General features: G+C 32.3%; 2 protein-coding genes across 4 annotated transcripts; both read left to right on the plus strand.

The window, feature by feature from the left end:
- The first annotated feature begins 34 nt into the window (after nucleotides 1-34).
- Nucleotides 35-1,781, plus strand: LOC141449066 (mitochondrial GTPase 1). The gene has a single exon (XM_074118119.1). It carries the CDS (start codon nucleotides 184-186, stop codon nucleotides 1,114-1,116), a length of 933 nt encoding a protein of 310 aa, XP_073974220.1. The 5' UTR covers nucleotides 35-183; the 3' UTR covers nucleotides 1,117-1,781.
- Nucleotides 1,688-25,613, plus strand: Wdr81 (WD repeat domain 81). Of its 3 annotated transcripts, none has more exons than XM_074118102.1 (31): nucleotides 1,688-2,034; nucleotides 2,780-2,945; nucleotides 3,014-3,140; nucleotides 3,223-3,376; nucleotides 3,545-3,759; nucleotides 5,591-5,782; nucleotides 5,905-6,258; nucleotides 6,374-6,574; nucleotides 6,730-6,875; nucleotides 7,675-7,850; nucleotides 9,948-10,072; nucleotides 10,248-10,490; nucleotides 14,435-14,614; nucleotides 15,968-16,219; nucleotides 16,299-16,444; nucleotides 16,529-16,645; nucleotides 16,723-16,857; nucleotides 17,279-17,421; nucleotides 17,953-18,074; nucleotides 18,909-19,052; nucleotides 19,517-19,751; nucleotides 20,183-20,585; nucleotides 20,657-20,774; nucleotides 21,357-21,534; nucleotides 22,176-22,285; nucleotides 22,380-22,456; nucleotides 22,813-23,020; nucleotides 24,051-24,341; nucleotides 24,683-24,832; nucleotides 24,902-25,008; nucleotides 25,200-25,613. In XM_074118102.1, the coding sequence occupies exons 2-31, from the start codon at nucleotides 2,839-2,841 to the stop codon at nucleotides 25,429-25,431; spliced, it is 5,388 nt and encodes a 1,795-aa protein (XP_073974203.1). In that variant the 5' UTR covers nucleotides 1,688-2,034; nucleotides 2,780-2,838; the 3' UTR covers nucleotides 25,432-25,613. The 3 variants fall into 3 exon arrangements, with proteins under 3 accessions (XP_073974203.1, XP_073974205.1, XP_073974204.1); XM_074118104.1 differs by having other exon boundaries at nucleotides 19,535-19,751; XM_074118103.1 differs by having other exon boundaries at nucleotides 9,948-10,063.
- Nucleotides 25,614-25,768: the final 155 nt, after the last annotated feature.

The raw sequence follows: 25,768 nt of genomic DNA on the forward strand, positions 1-25,768 counted from the left end.
TGAACTCAACTTAAGGGAGGGGTAAGAGGTTATACTCTTGTTACTAGTAAGGTTATATATTTCAGGGGTGATTTAAGGGTTGGTGAACTGTATACAATAGTGTTTAATTTGTTGGCCGCTGGTAGTATACTTTCCAAATTCAATGACTATTTTACCCGCATATATGTCACGCAAACAGTAAAAATGATCAAACTTTCAACTCTTTTTAGAGATAAATTTGTGCCACCAGATAAAAACATTTTGAAGTGGTTTCCAGGACATATGGGAAAAGGAATGAAACAAATTGAACAAAAGTTAAAAAACGTTGACTGTCTCGTTGAAGTACATGATGCCAGAATTCCTATTTCTGGGAGAAATATAAAATTTAATTATTTTAGTAAAGTTAAACCTCATATACTAGTGTATAACAAAAAAGATCTAGCTGATTTGAACAAAATTGGTGAGTTACAAAAACTGAAAGAAAGTGCAAATCAAGTAATATTCACAAATTGTAAAGATCAGAGCTGTCGAGGGGTTAAACGAGTAATACCATCTTCAGTGGAATTAATTTCCAAATCTGATAGGTATAACCGGAGTGAAAAAAATGAATATTTAATTATGATTATTGGAGTACCAAATGTTGGAAAGTCATCTCTCATCAACATTCTCCGTAACAAATATTTAAATAAAGCTAACGCCTCTCCTGTAGGAGCTATAGCTGGTATCACAAAAAGTATCATGACGAAGATTAAAGTGTGCCAAAAACCACTCGTTTATTTGCTGGATACACCGGGTATTCTAAATCCTTCCATAAGAGATTGGGAGGAAGGTTTAAAACTTGCGTCGGTTTCAACAATGCAAGATCACTTGGTTGGTCCTCAAATCATTGCAGATTTCCTTTTATTTTGGTTAAATAAAAATAACAACTTTTCATACGTCAATTATTTAGGTTTGAGAGAACCTAGTGATGTGATTACTGAGGTGCTAACTTTAACTGCGGTGAATTTAAATAAAACTGTCAAGATAAGAAGTGTTGAACAGGGATACATCAAAGTGCAGCCAGATTTGGATGCAGCAGCTTATCACTTTATAAGCGCTTTCAGACGAGGAGAATTTGGAAAAGTGATGTTGGATTAAATCAACAGAACAGACATTAGAGATAGCTTTCTTTAATCAATGTTATACAATTTATTCAAAGAATTCAGTTGCTTCTGAGAATTTAATTATTTTTAAATAATTCCCATCCAAGCCAAGCCCACAAATCAAAAAACAATTTAACTGGCACAACAACAAGAAAAAGTAAGTAATAGTACTCCCATTTTGCTAACTCTGCTGTCTCTTCCATATCTTAAAATGCTTCTTAAAATTTCTCCTCTTCCAACAAAAACTTTCAACTTAAGAAATATTTTTTCTTTGTATCAGTCATAATTTTTGAAAGATTGTTAACCTATTCTTTCCGTTCAATTCATTTTAATATGTAAGAGAATTTTCCCAATAAAATTTCACCTCTAACTTACTTGTTTCAAATCTCCTATAAGCTTGCTCAACGAAGAATTTCAAAAGAGCGAAAAGGAACATTAAGTGGCACAGCGTTTGTTTTCATGTACTGATAAAAGTAAATTAAATAAGGAATGCACATCTAAACTTCCGAAAGTTTTAATGGTTTATATTTAACACTTTGAGGGTACTCAAAAGTTATTTAGTATAATGTTTATCAATAAATTAAATACGTTGCAATCTCATTTAATAGTAGATAGGAAAATAGGTTTGTTGGTTCACAAAAAGTTATAAAATTAACGACACTTATAAGTCTATTGCAATTTAAATCTACTGTAAGCCTGTCACTGCCTGTAACTTTATGATGGTTGCGGCTGCAGTTACTCTCATCAGATCAAATATTTTTTAGTTCTGGAGTATACTGTGGGAGCGCTGTGCTTATTCCTGGATAACAATGTGATAACCAACATGAATATTTAACATAATTGCACAATACGCAAGTTAGTGATGTGCGACAGCTTCGCACTACGTTCAAGCAGTTTGCATTTAATTAAACAGGTGAATCTAATTTTTATTGTTTTGAAATTCCACAAAATTGAAAGAAATTGTAAATTTTTACTGTAATAAATTATTGAAAGGTCGTTACATTTGAGGCACCTATCACTTAATCGTTTTTTCTCTTGAAAAAGTGGTTCGAGTCCGCTAGGCTGGATAATATAGTTGATTCTAACGGTCTTAGTACTCTGTTTTTCCTATCTCTGATGGGTTTCAGATATCCATCTTTAAATCAGATAGACGAGAATTTGACTTTCTATAATGCGTCTGAAATGAAACTCCCTCTTAAAATGGATTAAAACCCAAACGGTCAAATACAGAAACTCATGAGTGTTAGAGTTAACGATAGTTGTTTTCTATTTTCTTGTTTAGGGGTAAAAAGATTGTCTAAAGCCATAAAGTTTTAAGAAGGTGTATCAATAAAAAAAAATCTTGCCTTTCACTGGTTTTGTATTCAGTTTATTGAACCTGACCATACATACATTCAAGTTCTAAACAACAATAAAGGTTCAGATACTAGGAGCCTAACACCCTAGAAGTTTTGTGGGCTAACTATGTAGTACAATACTGATACAGTTATTTCAGTTTTCTGACCTAGACGAATTTTTTTAAAATTTGGGAGGTTTTGCAATCTTGTGATATAACGTTATTATTTAGGTAATCAGCTGATCCAGATTGGTCTTCGCCTTCGCAGTTGAACCCCCCTCCAAATAATAACAATGATGTAAATTGTTCGTGTGTTTTTTAGGAGGTCGCTTTTGCCTAATCGTCGTTCATTGTATTAGGCAGGTTGAAAATGCAAAAACCATGGCTCATTCAGCCGTAAATACGGAGTTAAATATTCCTAAAAAATACACCAAACCTGGTACAAGATATGATAGGATCGAGGCCATTGTAAACAAAACATGGCTAAGGTGGGTTTTTGATCTACGGTGAATTAAAAGAAAGTATACAATTTTTTTTTTAAATACAAATTTTGTAGGCAATTTGTGAAACACAGAAGAGTTCCCGAATTCATTCTTCATGACAAATTAAGTGATGAAGAAGCGTTTTCGCTTTTACAACAGGGTGAAAAATTTACTTTAGGCTGGCAGAAAATCATTATTAGCGTAAGTGAATTCTTTAATGTATTATATGTATGTTATATTCATTGTACGTAACTGTCGTAATTTTTTTTTTTTTTTTTTACAGGTAATAAGAAAAGAGGAAAAATTAGTTATTCCTCTCCCTCGAGTGAAACTTGGAAGTAAACCTGAAGTGCAACTATCTCTCTCACAAATTTTGCAGTATGTGTCTCACACAAATTACAAGAACTTGTGGAAAGAGGCATTTAAAAAGTTCAATCGTTAGTATTTTTATTAATAATTAATTACATTTTGTGCTTTTCTAAATGAATTTTTGTGTTGGCTTCCTAAAGCCAAGTGTTTTTCTACCTGACTTTTCTTACTTAAAATGAAATAAGACGTTCGTATACATATGTTTAATCTAAGGAATGATGATATTATTCAAACAGACGGTTGGACACCAAAAGACCGTTCCGATAACTCATATGTTCAGTTGACTGAGCAGAGTGCTTTAATAAGAGACGTTCTCTCTCGCACTTATGGAGCACCACTAATTCGCCTTCATGAATCCCAGTGTTATCAAGATAATAATTACAGCCAACATGCTAATCTTCTGCCAGCTTCATTTATTGTTGAGTCTAACCATAATTTTTTCATCATACACGTAGGTATCTTTATAATATGTACTTTGTAGTTGGTAATTGTTTTTTTTTTTATACATATATATTGAGTTTTGTTTAGAAAATTTGTGATTTATTACTGTAATTTGCTGCTAGGAAGAAGAAGTATTTATTGCCCTTGTCGAATCTTAAATTTCTCACCGAAAATATTTATTAGAGATCGCTGAATACGGAAAAGGGTTTTAGGCATGAACATCACAACCGAAACAAGCAATTGGAGCATTTAATCTGGGCAGAGTAGCTCTAAGAGTTTTAGTGGGTTTGCAGGCTCGACATATGATCTTGCTAGGTCTGCTCGCTGGTAATTATTGTAGATTTTGCTTGCCTTAAGGAAGAGGCCCAGCTCCACATGCTCTTGCGAGATGTAGCAGGAGCGAGGTTGCACAAGCTAGGAGTGGAATTGCCCACGGCGTTGAGCTTTACGTAGACGTCTTTCTAGCGTTTAGGGCTTGTATACTCGTGAGCCATTGGATAACTTAGGTTTTGGGGTAAGTTGCAATAGATCCGAATGGGTCGAAGTGACTATGGGCGTTGCTCGCTCCTCCTTCAATTTCTAAAACGGATCAACTGAATTGTTTAAACTTGGTATATGGCTGAGTAACTATGTAGTTGTTTAATTCGATAGGATTACTAGCATTGAGAATCGGTAAACTAAAACTCCTATTTGTTTTTTGTAGTTTTGTTTTTAAAGGTTTGGGACTAAACAATTATTTCTTGTTGAAGTAACAACCATTAAAAGACCAAGAGAAAATTTTGCTTTACTAGACCTCACGTGATGATAACCCTACACCAACGTTAACATTACCTAATGGACTACATTGTCTTAAGACAATTGAATTGAGAGATCCTTGGTACATTAAAAAAACTATAAAGATTTATTCCAAAATTAGCCATAAAATTATTAAGATGGGGTTTTTAACGATCCTCTATTGGTAATATATAGGTATTATGAATATATTTCTTTTCTTGAACGAATTTCCCGAGCAAATTTATCTGAAAACTGACTCAGCTCACTTAAAACTTCAATCGTATGTTTTGAATGTTGTGATAGAGGGTAGTAAGTATCCTCTGCTAGTAAAAGTAACCTTTCTCCCGTACAATATACAGCAATGCTCAACTAAGGCCAACTACTTAGAGTAAAGATTTCAAGATAGATTAAATTTGACATTCGCATATTAATACCACAAAATTGTTGGTAATTAGTAGGTGATAAATCAAAAAAGTTGAATTATTTGAACGTTCTGTATGATGGAAACATAAAATATTTTATTGAATTGGTAGGGATTTTTTTTATTTTAGTATTGTTCAGATTTTTTGGTGACTGATCCAAAGGGAAGAAAGATAATTGCCAATTACAGTCATAATTTTTTATTTATTTTTTCCCTAGGAACTGGGTCATCTTTAATAAGGCTTAATTTATTAACAATTTTAATTTGTTTTACATTTTAATATTAAAGGTTAGTGGGACTTCTGTTCTGACCAGGTGTTTTGTTTACATTTGCAACTACATTATAAAATAGGAAAAATGATATTTTTGTTGTGTTAATAATACACAATCAGATCTGTCAGATCGCGGGGGTTAACTGAATTTAACATTTAGTATATATTTTTACTGTTAAGAAACTGTTGATCATAAATGTACATAAAAAATATTTATTAGATTTTTCACTTCAGATATTTCTTTAACATACAAATACCTTTTCATTAAGCTTTCAGTGAATTTCTATTGTAACTAGTTTGATTTTTAACGTACAAAATGAATTTTTTTTTTTCGTATAATGCTCAATAATTTACTAATCGTTTATATTCATATAGGAATGTTCTCTTGATTACACCGTCCAAGATTGCGTCACATTCTCGCCGTCATTACTTGCAGGGAGCTATGCTAAGCCTATGTTTATTGTTTACCAACTACTTAGGTTGATGAGACACTTACATGATATGGGTCTAGTACTAGGAAATATTAATCTTTCTGACATTTATATTGGTCAAGACCTCTGGATTCAGGTAAATTGAATTTAGAAAAAATTAATTTTGTGTAATTAAATTTGATACTAATTGAAGAATATCATTCCATGAAAGTATTTATTGATGTATAAAATAATCTGTTATATCTTTTATTTAAAAAGGTACTGCCTTGCTTGACAGACAATATACATTCAGCCCCTGGACAAATAATCAGGACTGAAACTGAAATTCCACCTCATCAAGATACAGATGGGGCTGCTGAACTTGGTCGGCTTACTGAGGCCTGGGCGTATCGTGCTCTTTCTAATTTTGATTATTTATGTGAGCTGAACCGTCTTGCTGGGAGACGAGAAGGAGATCCTAGGTCACACTACGTTCTGCCTTGGGTGACTGACTTCAGTTGTAGGTCTGGTGCAAATTGGAGAGATCTTACTAAATCGAAATTTAGATTAAATAAAGGAGATCGCCAGTTAGACTTAACTTACGATTTACCTTCAAATGCTACTCAAGCACAGGTACCAATTTATTTTATTTATTTGTTTTAAATCAATTTCAATTAAAAAAAATAAAGATAAAAACTTTTTTTAAATAAGGTTTTCCATTTTCTTTAATTATAATTTTTTTTTGCAGATTCCTCACCATGTACCTGATGTACTTTCTGAGATTACATATTATGTGTACCTTGCCCGTGTTACTCCAAAAACTGTATTGTGTAAATACGTAAGACCTCAATGGGTCCCTGCAGAATACCCTGCTTCAATTCAGCGATTACAAGCTTGGTCACCAGACGAATGTATTCCAGAATTCTTTACTTCACCCAGCGTTTTCAAGGTATTTCTCTCCTTTATTCCTTTTATTGATTTCTATTAAATATTTCGGTTCTAGTTTTTAATTTAATGATACAAAAAGATATTTATTTATTATTATTATTTTTGTAGGCTGAATTGTAATACCAGTAGCTAAATCTTGTGTTTTTCATTTTTCAGTCTATCCACAGTGATCTCTGCGACCTAGAAGTGCCTCCTTGGTGTAGCTCTCCTAATGAATTTATTGCCAAACATAGAGCTGCCCTTGAAAGTCAACACGTCTCCGAGAGACTCCATCACTGGATAGATCTAACCTTCGGTTACAAGTTAGTTATAGTTAACCGCTATTTATTTTTTCAAAATTCACAATATGGTAGAGTATCGATCCGCTCCGCTTGTTACATCCTGCATTGTTGAGTACTTATATTGAACCACTTCATAATCACTTCTGCAATCCTTTTACAAGGTGCATACTACTAAACTGATATATTATCGATCTCCTTTATAGGAGAGGTCCAAGATTTTGGTGTATTTATGTTAGCCTTACGCGAATAAAAAGCTATATCGATTCTAAGATCATTGTTCAGTTAGTTATGAAAAGAAGTCAGACAACTCAAATTTTCAGATTCCAAAGTTCGGGGTTTAAAACTTGTTCAACAAGTCTTTCAAATATTTGTTGTGAAAGTAAAATTTTCTAATTCTCTGTATTAATAAATCGGAGAAAGTGATCTAACTACTTCTTGAACCTTGGCGTTTCACAAATATCACTGTCCATAAGGATCCAGACACAGAAGTAAAAGAAAGAATAACGCAAGGATATCTGTGGCTGATGTGTTAAAAGAGTTGGCCAAGATCATGAGTTCACGACGTTCGTCTCGCCGAACGTCCCCTTCCAACAGAACTAATTTGTATATCTGCTTAACTTAGCTTTTGCTGCCTGTAAACTGTTGTAATAAATGATACGTGAACTTTACTCATTAGATGTTCCATTTATTTATTATTATATTAATTTCCTCTTTTAAATTAACGAAATATCAACTAAATATTATTTGAATAAATTATCAATTAGTTATTCACTTTTATGAATGTAATCTTAAATTAACAAAATTAATTCCTGTGCTTCAGATTATCTGGAATTGCGGCTGTGAAGTCGAAAAACGTTTGTTTAACATTGGTTGATGGCCATAAGGAACTTACCGGATCAGGTGTAGTTCAACTCTTCATGGCGCCACATCCCCATAGGTTGACATTATCACCTTTTTGGACCAAAATTCCGCCGAGAATACATCATCATAGGAGAAGTAAGTTGGGATTCGATTTATAGTTCTGAAGAATTGAGAAGTGGTAAAACAAATTTTTCTATTCATTAATTACTGACTGATCAATAAAACATTAATCTTGCCATTTTTTTCCTTGTCCTAGTTCAAATAAAAACAAAATTGGCGTTTTTACCATTAATTATCCAGATGGGAAAAACTGTTCGTGAATCAATTATTTTCCCGGTTAATCGATTTTTCAAAAGTCTTTTTTAAATTTTTATTTTAAAAACAATTATGTATATTATAATTAACGAAAATCGCAATATGTTTGAAATGACTAGTTAAATCCAAAACTCGCAGAATAATGTATTCTAAAATAGTAACTAATAAGAAATTAAAATAAATGATAAAAAAAAATGAACCAAATTAATCGTTTAAGCAAGTACTTGTCACCGAGAAGCTCCATAAAGTGATAAAAAGAATCATCCACTAACTATTTTCTTCAGTGTATTTTTTGAGAGACATTTCGGATCCCACGAGATCCGATCTCAATTGTGCAAAACATCAGTTAAAAATAAACGGATATCATTGAAATTACAAATATTTTCCCCAAAAGTACAAATGGAATTCTACCAAATGTAAACCAAAATAAGTATTCCAAAATATTGGCAAAATGCGTATTTTTCTTCCTAATTTGGTTTCTAAATTAAAACAATTTACCTACATAAGTTGTCATTCTAGTGTTTTCTATCATTGTTATATTGAAAATTAATAATGAACTTAATACATTTTAGATCAGTTGCAGTTTTGGGGAAAATATTTGTAATTTTGAGGATGTTTATACATTTTTTACTTACGTTTTCTATGACAGAATTGGTCCTAGGAGATCCAAAAATCTCATTAAAAAAATATAGTGAATTTAATTGTGAAGATACTGAACTGAGTTTTTTTTTTAAACATTGCTTATTTCAAAGGTCTAGAAATCTAATTATAAAAGAGTTATATTAACACGTAACTGCGTTGCAAGACCTCGGAAATATTTGATGCTTATTTTCACTATGTAATTATTTCTCCTTGAATATTACTAATGTGCGAAAGAAGGCAAGTTATTCTTATTTTCCCTTTTTAAATGAAACAATAAATTGCCCATTTAAGCTTTAAAATAAATGTCTTTTATCTAAAAATGAAAGTACATTTGCCCAGTGACTGAGGAGCTATAGAATATTTACACTACTGATGTTACTTAGAAACATGTTAGTCTATAAACATTCAATATCTCAAATTTGAATGCGTTCATTGTAATAATACTTCTTAAGTTTAAGTCCTCCATCCATTTCCGTAACACTAGATCTCGCTCATCTGATCTCTATATTCCCTCTCACCGTACCTCATCCTTTGACAAATCCTTTCTAATTCGCGCTACCTCTCTCTGGAACTTCTTGCCATAATCTGTCCGCCATGCTCCTACCTTTTCTATCTTTAAATCCCGTCTATTCAGTTATCTCCTTTCTATTCAGCTTCCTCCGAAATTCTAATTGTTTTAATTTATTTCCTTAATTTCTGCTGTTATTTTTATTTTCACTTTTTGTAAATACTTATTTATTTATTTATTTTCTTTTAATCACAGGCCAAACTTTTAAGGCCTCTATTTGTTCCTGTATTTATTCTTAGGGGACAATTGTCCCAGAATAATAAATTTCTTTTCTATTTCTATTTCTAATAATAGCATGCAAAGTGAGGGGGGATAAGCTCAGCGCAATCCAGCCGCCGACCCTTAGATTTTCTCTTCCTGTGAGGTTCTTACAGTTCACTATCCGGTAATGTAAAGTGTACTGAAAAAGTGATGTACACTGGACTGATACAATGTCCGGAGAACGGCAGAGTACTGAAAGAAGCTCTTGGCGTTAATGATCTCAGTTGTTGACACGCCTTAAATAAATAAAAAAAAAAAATTCAAGTAAAAATTCTTCAAATAAATCAGAGTTGAATTTCCATTGTTTCTTCATTTTCTTCAGAAAACTGCAAGTGATAGATTGGATGCTCTTTTATTGAAAAAAATTTGTCGCTTAGAAAGCATTAATTCCATGTTTCTCTATGTTTGAGAGGATTCAGATTAATGCCATGTATTACGAATTCCAGAAAATTGTCCTGAAGAAGACGATGGCCATAGTACTGGACTGGAAGAAGAAGAACCAGCATCATCTACTGCCTTATCGATTTCTAAACTTATCAGCCGATCTAGGACATCACTCATTGTCAGTAAAGTAACGTTTATTTAATAATATACTTTGCATATTACTTTAGATTAATATTTTTACTATTATTTGATTAAATATTTTGTTTGTAAAATGCACCTCAAATTTTTTCAAATTCTCATACTTTTTAAAACTTTTTTTTATTAGTTGAAGTAAACTTTGCTTTTATTAACTAAATTTGCAGTCTTCGCCAATGAGCAGTACATCAGTAGAAAGTGAAAAGAACATTTCTAGTTGCATTGTTCTCCCTAAAGACTACAATCCAGTAGCTGCTCTACAAGCAGTGGAAGCACTGCATAGTTTCACTTGGTCAACATGCTTACATGTACCTGATTGTGCGTCTAGCAGTAGTCAGCCATCTCACCAGCAAGCACAGATGCAGTTGTGTAAACAAATTGTGGCAGCCCGAAGAGCTATTGAAATGCAGGTACTTTCTGTAATACATTTTATTATAATTTTTTGTTGTATAGGTTTTGCAGTTCTAAAGTGTTTCAAATTCATAGTGAAACGTAGCAGATTCTATTTGGAATTTCATATAGATATGCTTTGTATGAGTCTCGACGCTGTACATTTAATGGGAGAGGAGGCTAGCCTCGTGTATGTAAGGGCCCTTCTAAAACTAGTGCTTCTAATAACTGTAAATCTTAGCCCGATTATGAGTAAGTGCTTCCGCCTCCATCCACAATACATAATTGGTAGTTAGACATTAAGCCTCGCCTCAAATGTTAAGAAAGTATGCAACTGTACAGATACAATTTTAAAGGTTTATGAATTTTCTGAATAACGGCATTTCGAGTATTTTTAAAGTTAAAATGATAAAAAAAAGATTTCTTTTCAATTCAAAGTATAAAAAAAATTGATTGAATTTTTGATTCTGGGAAATCTATGACCTAGATGTCAAATTTGTAGGCGTTATAAATCAACGATTTGGGAAAATTCGAGTTTCCAAGAAAACCTAACTACATACGTAGCGGCAAGAGAAAGTCGTGTGAGTGTGCCCATTAGATTTTTCAAAAATAGGTCCATTAGAATGTATTGTGTTGTGTAATTTAAAGTGACTACTGTTCGGTAAAAAATCTATTATACAAGAAAATCTAACTACGTACGTAATAGTAAAAAAGTCGTGTGAGTGTGCACATTAAATTTTTCAAAAATAGTTTCATTAGAATGTATTGTGTAATTTAAAGTAACTACTGTTTGGTAAAAAATCTATTATACAAGAAAATCTAACTACGTACGTAATAGTAAAAAAGTCGTGTGAGTGTGCACATTAAATTTTTCAAAAATAGTTTCATTAGAATGTATTGTGTAATTTAAAGTAACTACTGTTCGGTAAAAAATCTATTATACAAGAAAATCTAACTACGTACGTAATAGTAAAAAAGTCGTGTGAGTGTGCACATTAAATTTTTCAAAAATAGGTCCATTAGAATGTATTGTGTAATTTAAAGTAACTACTGTTCGGTAAAAAATCTATTATACAATAAAATCTAACTACGTACGTAATAGTAAAAACGTCGTGTGAGTGTGCACATTAAATTTTTCAAAAATAGGTGCATTAGAAGGTATTGTGTAAATACACAATTAGTCAACTAATTTTTAGTGAAAATTCTAGTTTGCAAGAAAATCTAACTACATACGAAATGGTACAAAAAAAGTCGTGAGAGTGTGCTCATTAGATGTTAAATATTAAATTGGAAATAAAGTTTCATGGTCAATTAAGCCGAAAATTACCGATAATAACCGATCGCATTCGTCACGTTACAAAGTCGTGTGAGTGTGCATATTAGATGTAAATATTAAATTGGAAATAAAATAATGGTCAGTCGAGCCGACAATTGCCGAAGAAAACCGATCGCATTCGGCTTGTTAGAGAGAAAAGAAGAGAAGTGAGGTTAAAATCACACGGCTAAGGCTGGATGGGTTAGAGATCTGTGTCTAACCCATCGTGCCTTGATGGCATAGGTTTGGACTGACTTTACGTCTCTGTTGTCAGTTTATCAGCTATATCTCAGGAACGGATAATCGCAGAAAGTTCAAATTTCATATTTACTTCAAGTGACACTAGAGGAAGCGACTATAAATTTTTGATCAAAATAGGTCTACCGGAAGTACTACTTTACTGAATAAGTTTTTCACTTTTTTCACTTTTTCTAAAAAACCGCTCGTTCGATTTTCTTGAAACTTGTTATAATTATAGCTCACAAATAGTTCTACAACTTTTATAGGAAACATTTTTCTGGAATACCTCGTTTAAGGGTTCTTATGGGAGAGGGGGTGGTGGGTCAGTTCGGTAGAATGTCATTTCTTTGTTATATGTGGACTTAACTTCTATTAAACATTAATTAGGATTAAATGTGTAACAAAAATTCTTTGTTTAAAAAAAATGGTCAACCGGAAATACTACTTAATAAATTTAAAGATTTCTTATTAGTTGCGTCTATGATTTCTTTTAGACTTTGTTGTACTTATATCACAAAAATTGTTCTACAGCTTATAGCTTTTCTTAGATATATGTTTTCTAAAAACTTCCTTTAGAGCACTTTTTTGTGGGGGTGGGTGAGGGATTGATTGGTCATTGTTCTAACGTTCCATTTACTCTAATGCTTAGAATTACTACTATTAAGGATTATTTATAATTTAAAGTGTAACAAAAATTCTACAATTAAAGAATAATGGTTTATCGGAAGTTCCTCTTTGCTCAATAGATTTATCAATTTTTTACTTCCCTTTCTCCTACTAAGAGTGGGTATTGTCGTTGTGCAGATTTTCGATTTTGAGTTCTCACCGGTAATATCCGCATTTAGGGCTCTTGAGTCCGGAAAAGTTTTTTTTTTAAAGTTGATCAAAGAATGCGAGTATGTACATATACGCATCTGGCGGATACTTCAATGCGCATAAGTACGTAATGATTATTCAGAATAAAAGGTTTAATATAGATCAGGGGTGGGCAACCTTTTTCTGTACAGGGCCACATAAGGGTATTGGTTTATTACCGAGGGCCACATAAGGGTTTTGTTTTACTACCGAGGGCCGCAGTATATTCATTACATATATTTCTTTTTATATTTATTTCGGGTTCTTATTTATTAATTGTTTTTATCTATTTATAATACAGATTATTAATTAAAATGAAATTTATTAACAAATCAACAAAAAAAACGGCATTAGTTATTTCTTAGAAATTGCTTCATATCTTCCTTCATCATTTTTTCTATTAAAAGTCAGACGAAATAAAAATAATGCGATTGCATTCATATTTATATATCACCATAAAATGAATAACTAGAGAAGAAGCGAAAATCCGCAGCTTCGACGGCGACAACACGCTTTGTGTCTGTGTAAAAATGGCGTACTAAAAGTCGAGTGATCATACAAAGAAAGAGCGCGGATTACTAATATAAGATTTGAACGCTAGCGAAAATTATTTTATGATTTAAATTTTTATTATTTGCCGTTTTGTGCCGCGGGCTGCATTTTCAATAAATTTGAAATAAAGTACCATTTTATTTATGAAGGTGTAACATAAATTTTATAATTATTTTAATAAAAAAATTGTATTGAATGAAAATGGCCAGCAAAAGGTCTGTGGACATCTAATAAATTCTAAAAATTATTGATGAAAATTTAATGCACACAACTTTTTAAACTAGATTTGATCTAGTTTCAAACGCCTCAAACTTACATGTTTGATAACAACTTTAAACAACCTGCACGCCCAGCATTGGCCAGGAGCTTCCAAAAATTTTCCAAAAAAAGCTATTTTTTTGTTTAATTTACTTAATTATTTACAGTTTTTATATAAATTCTTTCTCTAAATTAATATTAGCAGTCAACCACACACTCATCTCTTGTGATGGTAATAAAATATTAGCCACTCGTCTCTTAGAATATACTGGAATACTGGAAACATAAGTGAACGATAATTGTTTACAATCCAATTTTCTTAAAAGTTACATCTTTTGAATAAGTTTGAACTGTGATGAAATAATGTGCATTGTTTTTTAAAATTTCGTTTATAATATAAATTCAAATCAATTTACCGTTATCATTCAGCGCTTGCTACTGAATTTGAGTTGAATTATTGCAACGATTTGCATTAGAGTAAGGAGTTATTCAAAATGGCTTCTGAAATATATTATTTACTATTTAATTTTTATTTTTATCGTTTAATGGTGTTAATTTTTATTATTTGGGAAATTTATTATAAATAAATAAAATAAAAGCTATAAGTGAACCCAAGTGCTTTGACACATAAATTTAAGATATTTCCAAAAATAGATTTAATCGATTTGTGCAGTGAACGGCTCAATTAATTCTTTGTCAACTTTGAAATCTCCTTTTTCTAAACAATAACAATTATGTTTTTAGGTTCTGGGATGTTTAATTGTGGAAATGTTCTTGGCGGACAAAATGCGGGTTTATGGTGCTGGCGGTTTGAAGAAAACCACATTCAGAGAGAGACTAGCTCATTGTAGATCGATGGTATTCACATCGCAGACTTGCCAGCTGCCAAGATGTGTCACAGCGCTTGTTCATCTACTCATACAGGTTACGTTGGTTCTTTATTTATTGCTAATCGCTTCGGCTATTCACATATTAATTAATGAAGTCATAGTAATTTTTTTTTTTAAAGGAGTCTGCAGTGAAGCAGAAATCTAAGTGGTTTATTTAGAGTCGATGTTTGGTCGAGTAGTTAAAAAGTCAGTTCACATGCTCTCAATTTTTTTTTCAATTTAACTGAGATTCTAAGCTGTTTGGAAATTTTCATTTGTAATGTATAGCTGTAGTTTCTTTGTGTTTTATTATTACCGTCATTAGTTTTTATTTTTCGACAGTTTCCTGATAATTTCACCATAAATTTCTCTTTTCAGAGGAGACTTACTTGATGATAAAGCTTGCCTCTTCTTTCTGAGCTGTGCCGATATGCTTTCTGACTATTGCGTCCGTTAGAATTTAACTATAAAAGTTAAAAAATCTTAAAGTGATGGTCTTTATAAGGAGTGGCAAGTTGACCTCTAAATATAAATGGTTTTTGAAAGGAGTTCCACATGAGGTGGTTAATGAATATAAACTCGGTGGCATGTTAATAACTCATCTTTTATTGACAGCCCATTTGGTCCAAGAAGAAGTCCTGTGCTAATTGTGCACTAAATGCACGCGTTTAATTGGATTTTCTCTAAGATTTTGTTTGTACCAGAATTCAGATTTGGGAGATCCGCCGTTTGTACTTGTGACAATCTCTACTAAGTGAATCGGAACTCAATTCCGCTGCAGAGAACTCAGATATACGGGATTATAAACTATGCGCGGCAAGCCTTCAACTATCGATGAGTCCTAATTGCGGAATTAAACTTCCACTGCGCTAAAATTACAGCTACATGATTAAGTTTTGTTTGTGTATCTGTAAGATTCATTTTCAGTTCAAATGTTTCATTTCCCCTTTTTTCATTACTGTTTTTGGGCTAAAGTATTTTCTTTTTCTTTGCGTTTTGATTTTATTTATTACTTTATTTTCATTTTATTTATTATTTTTGTCATTATCATTATTTTTATTATTATTGTTTACTTTAATATAATTTTTTAATTTTGATTTTATTTTTTTTATTTAATTTTTTTCAATATAATCTCATTTTTGCAAATACCAACTACCTTCAGACGAACATTATCTATTACTTATGATTATATTTAGTGTTTTACATCGTAAAAATATAGTCTTATTAATCTTTGGTTTATTTAAGTAGCCTACATTTGACATTAAATATTTTAATAAGAAAGAAGTCACTTCAAAAATGTATATCAGTTTAAACGGTTTAATGTTAGTAATTCATCTTTGCTAGATGATTTTTAATTTATACATTTATTAAATTTCGTTCATTTTAATTTTTGTTATTTTTTATGCAGAGGAGCAATAGTAATGGAAGTGGAGAATTCCCTTCAATAACTGAAACAGGCGTACCACCGCCTTCAGCTCATCAGCTTCTTCAACCTCTTCTTACATCTTCTTGCCTAGTGCATTTTCCAAAAGTTTTTCCTCGTTTGTATACGGTGCTTGTATCTACAATTAGTTATACTAGAGCATTAGCTGAGTTGACGAGTACAACATTGATTGATATTACTAGTCAAGTTATCATCAGGAAGATAAGTGAATTAAAAGTTAGTTTTATTTATATTTTATTGCAGTAATAAATGCAATTATTAATTAAAAAACAAAAGTTTTTTTTCTCAAATTTAGGTGAAAAATTTGGCAAATAATATTGAACAGTTGTTAGATGAGAATGATGCGTCTTTAGATTTAATACTTCCTTATATTTTGGACATGCTTCGTTCACCACAGACGGATGTACTTGCAGCTTGGTATCTATTTGACCATATTGCAAGGTATTCTTAAATGTGATTTTGGATCATATTACATGGCTATTTCATAAATAATTTCATTAAATGCTAACGAACAACTTCTGCTAGAGCTCTGGGCCCAAAGAAGACGAATAAAGTACTGCTTGAACCGATGCTTCACCTTTACGATGGTGAACATCCAAGTGAACCGTTACTTCTGAAAAAGAGGATTAAATTATATCATAGGTGTGATTATATTAATGGGTACCTTACATAAATTTTGTAAAAATGTATCAGTAGAACATTATAACTATATATTTCAGATCTTTCCTCATACGTCTCACTGTAAGATTTGGCTTGGCTACATTTTTGGAATCCTTTATAGTGCCTTTGGTTGAAGCAGTTGGGGGATACCATGATTATGATCAGAATAATAGTGGTACACATTCACATTTGGCGTGAGTAAAGTTCAAAAATATAAGTTTATAACTTTTTGGAGGATTAACTTCAGATACTTAAATAAGATATTTTAATAATTATTAATAATAATAATAACAATCACTTTTAATCATAAAAATCTAATGTGCAAAAGCTTTCTTAAACTCCTAAATCTAATCTGTTTATTAAAAAGATCATTTACAAAATTTACTGCCTATTCTTGAGTCGTGAGATGAATTTCGTTAGCGTTAGGGAATTCGTCTCAATTAAATGCAGTTGATCTACCAGTTTTTGTTTTTGTTTTTTTCATAAACTAATGGATAGCTAATAAACAGTTTATTTTATACATTAGTTGTTAATTTTATTTTTTAGAAGTGTATTAATATAAATAAATCAGGTTTCCTTTCAAATAAAATTTAAGTATATATAACAAATCTGCAGGTGTTGTGAAGTTGAGGAAGCAGTTGAGGCGGATGTGAATATGCCTCTTTCTCCACTGGATGAAGATTCATCTGCAGATTCGGAGAAAGCATCGTCCTCACAACAAACTCATGCTGATCTACCTGATGACAATGTTGAACCAGGTAAGACATGATATAATACTACACTTAACTGGTTAGTCGTTTGCTATACAAAATTGGACGTGAAATTTATGGATAGAATAATTTAAAAATGGGCCTATAGTATTACCTCATTAGATGTTAAATTTAATTTTTAGATCTTATTATTTGAGTTTTATAAAGTCTTAAGAAACTTTGTCATTCACTTTATGCCAACTGTTAGCACCCGCAGCATTTTTCACTGCTCTACCAGTCTCCAGATAGTGTTCTCTCTGTTATTGAACTAAAGAAAAATAGTCCGCTCCTTTAAAAAAAAAAAGAAAAAAAAAAGGAGGGACAACATCTCTTACAAATAACATTGCGCAGCACTGGAATGAGCTGTAAGAGGCTAGCTGTAAGAGAAATCTAAGGGCAGACTACCCAATCTGGGCTCTCCGCGAAATACTCCAGTGAACAAAATCCTTATTAATATTAATATGTTATTTCTCCTATTGTAACTTTGGAACATTCGATTTACCTAAATGTGATAATCAAATATCTCATTGCTTTTCACAGAAGTATTTCATTTCGAAGAAGATTCCAATGAAGAAAGCTCAAAAATTGGTCCGAAGTCTGCAATTTCTTTACAAAATCTTTTAATAGAAAATTTGGATCCACAGGCTTTAGATGAAAGAGAAGTAAGTTTGGAAATAAATTAAAAATTATACAATAAATAGTTTTTACTGATTCTAATAGACATTTTTTCGATTACTTTCAAATTCACGTTATGTTCTGAATCAAAAAATTTTATTAGTTTTCATAATGGGCCTATATTGATGTAAGTTTCACGTAAAAGTTGATTAAACATTTTTATACCTGCTTCATTTTGTTGATACCTGCTGCTTTGAACATTCATTCAACGTCAATGTGCCTACTAAGACTAATATTATGCAAAGAGGTACAAAGAGATTTTGCTTTCTAGTTTCTGAAGCTTACTAGTTATCCAACATTCTAATCCGGGATTACTTCTAAGGGTGATATTCTATTCAATACTTGTTAAAGACAGATTATAGTATCAGCTGTGTTGTTGTAGTGGTCGCCACAGAATAACTGTATACTTGTTCCAATCTTGAAAGGAAAAGTAATATTTTCACCCGTTGCCTCAATTCCGATTTGGATAAGTATGTTTAGTTATTGAGGTGCCATGTTACTCAAGCGTTAGAAGTGTTATCTGCAACTTTATTTTACATAATGTATATTTTCTATGCTCTACTTTATATAAATGAAAGGATGGCAGAATAGTTCCTTTCCGACTGCTGTTCATATCCACTGTGTATACTGTAATTTTGGTAATAATTTTAAGCTAATTTAGGGGCAAATTTATCATCTAAACAACAAAGTTCAATTTTTTCCAATAATTTTCATTTCATTGTTCGTTTCATCAACACGAGCAAATATCAATTGATTTATCAGATATAAAATGTTTTTATTTAAATTTTATTTTTAATATCTACATTTTTGATATTTTGAAGAGTGAAGAGAGTAATGTTCGATTGAACGAAGGAAATCGAGAGGGAGATGCATTCACTTCAGAAGGAAGTTGGAGGAGAAAAAGTTATGCAAATGTTAAACATTTGCATTTGGACTGCGATCCACCAGATGTTGAATATTCAAAGGTAAACCAAGAAATTTCTATTATACTTTGAGGTTTGATATTAGTTTAATTTGTTTTGGAATTTTGGTCTGTAACATAATACATTCATCGTTGCGGTTTCTTAATCGCAGCTTGGTATTAGCGCCATCTCGCCACATAAAAACCTCTCGTGCGCAGATGGCACTTCAATTAATGCATGATATTATGTTTAATGAAGGAATTACAGTTTGTGTAAATAAACATATTTATTCTCTCAATTTAATTCTGTCAAACAGAATTTCCTTAAAGAAGTTTTTTCTTTATGTTGTTTTAAAACACTTTTCCTAGTTTCCTTCTAGGATGCATCCTTATGTCTTTGTAACAGCTCAACTTTAAACCGATTAAATGCGTGCAATAATTTGTTACTAACAATAAAATAGAAAGTGTACTCCTCCTCTAGTTCGTGCTAACCATAATGCATATGTCTGAGTTCGACGTTGTGAAAAGGTTGTTGTTGACATGGAGGTGTGTGAGGTGAGCGCTGAGTCAGTCATCTGGCTTTCTCACAGGCTGGGGCCTGTACTCACAGCCAGGCACCTTTCAAGAAACTTGTTAAGGATGTTGGCACTATGCTACGCTGGAAATCTAGCCCCTGTAGCACCATCTTCTTTGCCCACTACTAGTGTGGTCATTGGTGACAATAATGCATACCATCTACTAAGATGTCTTACAGCGATTGCAGGTAATATTCTTTAGTTAATTATAATTATTATGAATTTACAAATGTTTTCCTTAGGAGATCTTAGACTACTAATGTATATCAGGGATATTCTAAAACAATTTCTCTTTTATAAAAAAGAGAACATCAAAGTGAGAGGCGCTGTTAATTTAAAAAAAAGACCCTGAAAGTGAAGAAGTGCGATTTAAATGTGAGGTGTGAAGTTTCAAATGCACAATGCGTATTATTATATAGAATTCAATCTATTATTAGTTATTTTACTTTGTATTTTACAATGTTGTTCCTACTTATTTGGGCTCAATATGCCCAAAAGACAATTTTATATCTTAGTTTGATTTCGCAAATATTTAATTATTTCACGAAAACTCATTAGGTTGTATTTCCTAGTTTATTTATTTTTTTTAATTTAATGAGTGTTTCCTTTCAAATTTCAGGGCTTTACGGTGAGCAGGTGATAGTAGTACAATATATTGGTCACATGTTAGACTTAGTATCAGTATGTCGTCGGAGATTGACAGCAGGTTTAGAAGGTGCTTTAGTAGGTTGTCTTACATTACTTTCACAAACCCTTGGAAATCTTTCTGACGAGGTGCTATCAGAATGTCTACCGGATCAGATCGTCAAAGGATTGGTAGATCCTTCTTTGCGCATCATGGCCTCGTGTTCAGTTTGCCCACCTAGTGGAGCTGATGGAAGACGAGCTTTAGCCTTGAAATTATTATCTGTACTAACTGCTGTCACAAGACGCGCCACACATGCGCATAGATTGCATCTACTTGGTACGGTGCAGAGATTTTTTTTAGCCTTCAGTAAAGCATATGGACATGTTCCAGACAAGTTAGTATCTAAAATTTAATCAAAGTCTGATTTTAGATTTATTAAAATTACATTGTAAAATTTGTCTTTAGAATCCTGGATGTCAGCGTAGAAGGAGAAATTAAAGTAAAAAATAAAGTTAAAGAAGATATATATGAATCTCCTCCTTTATCGATAACACAATCTGAAATTGATCCTCAAAGGTCACAGGTATTTCTTTTTATTTAGCTCCTTTTGTGTTTGATGCGATTTATTTTTTAATAGTACGTTCTTAAAATCATCATCTCTTTCAATTTGAAATTACGTTAAAGTCGCAATATAAACACAATTTAATGTAAGTCATTTTGAACACTTTCTCATTAACTTTTACGAGTAATCGTCGTGAACTAGGACTAGACATCCATTAGTTAAGCACTGCCTTCCGGTTCAGAGATTTAAATGTATATTATATGTATATATTATTCTGAAAACTTAATTGTTAAGATCGAAAACTTACTTCTAGAAGAAAGATAATAAGGGTACTTCTTCCTGGAAGGGAAAGGAAGTATCTCTTGGTTTGATTAATATTTTAGACTGTTATCTACATGTTGGTGGGCAATTCGATGTTACTTCTGCTAACAACATTTAAAATCCGACCTTTCGAAAAGATAATAAATAATAAAATCCCAGATAGCTTTTCAGCATTTAAATAAACCATAATAACGCACTAATCAGTTGAAGAGGAAGACATATAGAATAAAATACACAGAGTATTAGATAACTAAGTTGACTGATTGACATTTATTATTTCAGGCACAACAAGAACTACGAGATACTCTCAGTCCGGAGTTTGCTTACTTAGCCTTTACCCCATTTGCTAATTTTTTTGGAGAATCTACTATGCAACAAACGTTGAGGAACTATGACCTCATAAAAGAGCTTTGTAAAGAATACATTGAAGAAAGATCTGCTACTGGTTGCCCAATACCTGGTAATTTCTTTTTAAATAAATTATTAAAGTACTAAATATTTATGTTTTCTGACAAATTACATTCATGCGTAATTTCATTCTTAAACTATTAAGTTCTAATTAACTCTTTGATGAATATATATATATATATATATATATATATCCGCTTAAAATGAAATCTCAAAAAAAAAGTTCCAGTGAGGAGGTTGCATGTATTTTGAAATATTGAAAATATTTTTCAATAGATAACTTAGTGCTTTTTCTCAGAAAAATAACAATACCTAAAAATTGACACAGTAAAGAGACGCTTTTGACTTATCATGTGACTAAATAACTCCTGCTATCAATCCAATGAAATTTCAATTTTTTACTTACTGCGAAATTTGGTTTTTGGTCATGGTGATTATGCAGAGTCAATGTACGCAATTAAAGACTAGTTTCAAATATTGCCTTTGGGATCTAAGGGAATCTATAACATGATCCAGTGTGAACTGAAAATAAAAACTTTGCAAGAATTTAATACTTGTCAGTACGAGCATCAAGAGAAAGTAAAAATAGCTTCAACGCTACGAGGATAAAATTTCTTGTTGAGTTTCTGTTAGTTTTATTCGCCCTCTTTATGCAAATAAAAGTGGGATGATTAAGTTCCTATGTGCACGCAGGTACCCGAGATATAGAACCAGCAGAAGTGGTTGAAGCAGTTTCTGAAAGGCCTACTCACGTTGGTACTTTTAGTAATGTAGTTGTAGTAGGCAACCGAATAGACATACAGGTAGTTCTAGGAAACTTATCTAATTTGATCATTATTCTTTGCACATACCCAAATGATACTGTTAGTAAACCAAAAATGGTATTAATGTTTCTAGGAACCAGTACCTAAAAATGGTAATCACTCAATTGAAGAAGATACTCAGAAAGTTCGAAGAGTTGAAAGTGTTCGAAGGTAATTAACAGTCACAATATCACTTACAGGAATTCATTTCTTAATCTTTATTTATACTCGTAATATGTACTGGTTTTAAAAATACCTATTGAGCTGAAATCTGTTAATACGGGATAAGAGGCTGAAACAAATTTTGATTTTAAAAATATTTGGGAAACAGCTATTTGCCTCTTTTTAAAAAGATTTTTCTTAATTGTTTTAAAATATCAGTGAAATATTTTTGAAAAGTCACTTTTTGATTGAAAGCTTGGTTGCAAGATTAAAGCAATTTTGTTCAGTTATTTCTGTTAACTACTTATTTTAAAAAATTGAATCCATCCATTCAGGATAATTGATCTCTTCATTTTTATTTGCAGGCATTTGCACGGAAATTGGTTAGCATATTGGGAACATGAATTAGGAAGAAGCAACAAAGATAACAAGTTAAATATTAAGCAAATAAAATTACAAAGCTTTGTTGGACACAATAATTCTGTAAAACATATTATCGTACTAGCAAGTGAAAATAGTTTTATGTCAGCATCCAGGGATAAAACAGTAAAACTTTGGTCGCTAAGGAGTCAGGTAAGTTGTTAATATATAGAGCTAATTTATTTAATTTATTATCATTTTTCCTCATTATATTCCAAACACATTTATAATTGGCTGAGGGCAGATTAGGAAGTTGATAGCTTCAACTATCTTTGCAGAACTTATGTTTAATGTCTAAATATGAGGAACTCATACAATACTTGGATGTTGCACAGTTGCGTAACTTTTCTGTTGGTTCTAACGCTGAATTTACCCAAAATATATATATATATATATATATTTTAAACAGTAAAATAATCGCCTATTTTTTCGACGAGTTAACATCCAACTACCTATTAAAAGAAATAATTCACTTTTTTTTTCTTTTTTTTTTATAGCGACTTATATTACAGTACACGCTTTGATAACAAAAAAATAGTTGTGAATTGCGTGTTCTACGAGTAAAGAAAGCCTAACTGTTGCAAGATTAAACAAAAGTCTGATTCCTTTTGAAGCCCCCTGCAATTGTGCAGTTTTCCACCATTTGTGATCACTGCTTGATAGTATTGAGGGCAGGTTAGCTTTTCACAACTGGTCAAGCTTTTCACAACCAGAAGAAGAGGATATTCACGAAGAATAGCACCCCGAAACCTTCGTTTTTTCGTTTCTTGAATAACAGAGTACATGTGCGGATTAATATTTAGGTCTACCTTGCCACCTCTATTCAACAGTGCAGTCGTTTCTGCTACATCAGATACCACGTACAAGAACTTGCCCCTGATGAGAATCGTAAGTTCTCCTATATAATCTTGAGCAAAATATCCACGGTTATTGAGCTCCTCCAAGAGTTTTTCATGACTAGAGAGCTTAAGATAGAAGATGAAACATTCCGCCTGCAGGCAACCTGCTAATAAGTCCGCCCTCAATGATAGGGCCCAGTTTGGGAATTGACTTTCTGTAACGGGATTGACTTCAGACTGTAAGACTCATAGACACTTAAGGCGCTCTCTGTTTTCGTATTATTATTTTAGTAACCTTTGAATATCAATTTTCGATTATGAGTTTAATATTTATGCATTTCTAGGGCGATGGAAATGACGCCTCGTCACCTCAGTGGACTTACAGTGGACATCGGAAATCTGTACTCTGTCTTGGATTTGTAGAAAGGCATCGTCTTTCTGTTTCGTGTGATTCAGTAGTGCACGTATGGGATCCATTTATTGGACGTCTAGTAACAGTCGTTGATCCTACTTCACCACCTGTAAATGCTTTAACACCAGTGGCTGCTCCTTCATCGTCAGTATTGTGCGCAACCACTGATAGCACTGTCAAAACTTTAGATATTAGGTCAGGAACGTTTGTCAATGAGTTAAAGGTAAGTAAATTATAAGATTTATTTAAAAGAACGTCTAAATAAAAAATATATTTGCTATTTTTTTTTTTTTTTTTTTTTTTTTTTTTTTTTGGCGCATCAACAGCTGAGGTCATTAGCGCCCGGAGCTTTTTCCAGTGCACTGCCGGCCTCCGGACAGTGTTCTCTCGTTACAGACAACACTGTCCATCACCGGACAGTGAGCTGTAAGAAGCTCCTAGGAAGAGAAAATCTAAGGGTCAGCTGCTGGATTCGAACCCGGGACCTCCGCGTGGGAGTCCAGTATGCTAACCTCATAGCTAATCCCTTCCCTATTTGCTATTTGCTATTAAAATTTATTCTAGGTGTCACAGAATCCTGGTGGACTAATCCGATGTTTAGTATTATCTCCTAATTCTTCGTGGTTAGCGCTGGGTCAAGCGTCTGGAATTATAACAATTCTAGATCTAACAACTGGTTCAGTATTATTGTCATGGAAAGCTCATGAAGCTGAGGTGATTTACAAATAAATTTAGGTCATTATTTTTTGCGATAGCATTTAGTAGCAATAATTTTGTTTTCAGATTTTACAATTGATTGCCGTTGATGATCATACTCTTATCAGTTCAGCACTTAATCAAGCCGTTTCTGTTTGGAACATTAATGATGGAAAACTTATTAATTTATTAAAGTAAGAATTTTTAGTTTTTTACGATTGTGACTTACTTCTTGAAAATCCTAATTGTGTTAATTATAATCGTAAAGGTATCTTTCGGAGCGTCATTCTTGTCGACATAATTCATTGAAACATTTATTTAAAAAATCAGTGAAATTTGAAATATTGCGCCCCGTACTTCTCTTTAAGGACTCATATGTTTGCAGAGGTCCAACAGAACCAGTTCATTGCCTGGAAATGGTCAGCGAAGAATTGCTATTTGGCACTACTGCCAATCGTATCGGCGTACATACAGATATTGGAAGTACATCTTCCTTCAGTTCGACAAGACTAAGATCAGATACTTTTAAAGGGGTGTTAACATCGCTGGCAGTTCTTCCTCTGAACCGACTGCTATTGCTGGGAGCTGATACTGGTCATATCACACTTATTTGCTAAACCTTTTTCTGTGTTTGTTGTTTCCTATCCATTCTGCCTGTGATAATTACATTTAGTTTTCTAATATTATCATTTTTAAAACGTTCACTGTCTTAATGTCTAAACGGCAACAATTTTTGAGGTTTATATAATTAATGTAATTAGAAACAATTTATGTAAATTATTTTATTTATAGTTTAAATTCAGGGAATGTGATTTATTGATACACAAATATTACGAGATAATTTCTTCCAAAAAATGTTCCAAGTAAAGAATATTCGAGTTTTCGGCAGTTGTACTAAAGCAGAGTTACAATATTGTATTGAAATGGTTCATTATCCTCATTTATTCAATAGAT

The sequence above is a fragment of the Rhodnius prolixus genome, unplaced genomic scaffold (genome assembly GCF_049639745.1).
Source record: "Rhodnius prolixus isolate KJV_2025 unplaced genomic scaffold, Rpr scaffold_2, whole genome shotgun sequence".
NCBI classification, from domain to species: domain Eukaryota; kingdom Metazoa; phylum Arthropoda; class Insecta; order Hemiptera; family Reduviidae; genus Rhodnius; species Rhodnius prolixus.

Excerpts from the sequence above, each read along its gene's own strand:
- LOC141449066 (XM_074118119.1), top strand. The coding sequence starts at position 184 with ATGATCAAACTTTCAACTCTTTTTAGAGATAAATTTGTGCCACCAGAT.
- Wdr81 (XM_074118102.1), top strand. The coding sequence starts at position 2,839 with ATGGCTCATTCAGCCGTAAATACGGAGTTAAATATTCCTAAAAAATAC. Across the intron at positions 5,783-5,904 it reads GTCAAGACCTCTGGATTCAG|GTACTGCCTTGCTTGACAGA; the intron begins GTAAATTGAATT and ends TTATTTAAAAAG. Across the intron at positions 10,073-10,247 it reads CATCACTCATTGTCAGTAAA|TCTTCGCCAATGAGCAGTAC; the intron begins GTAACGTTTATT and ends CTAAATTTGCAG.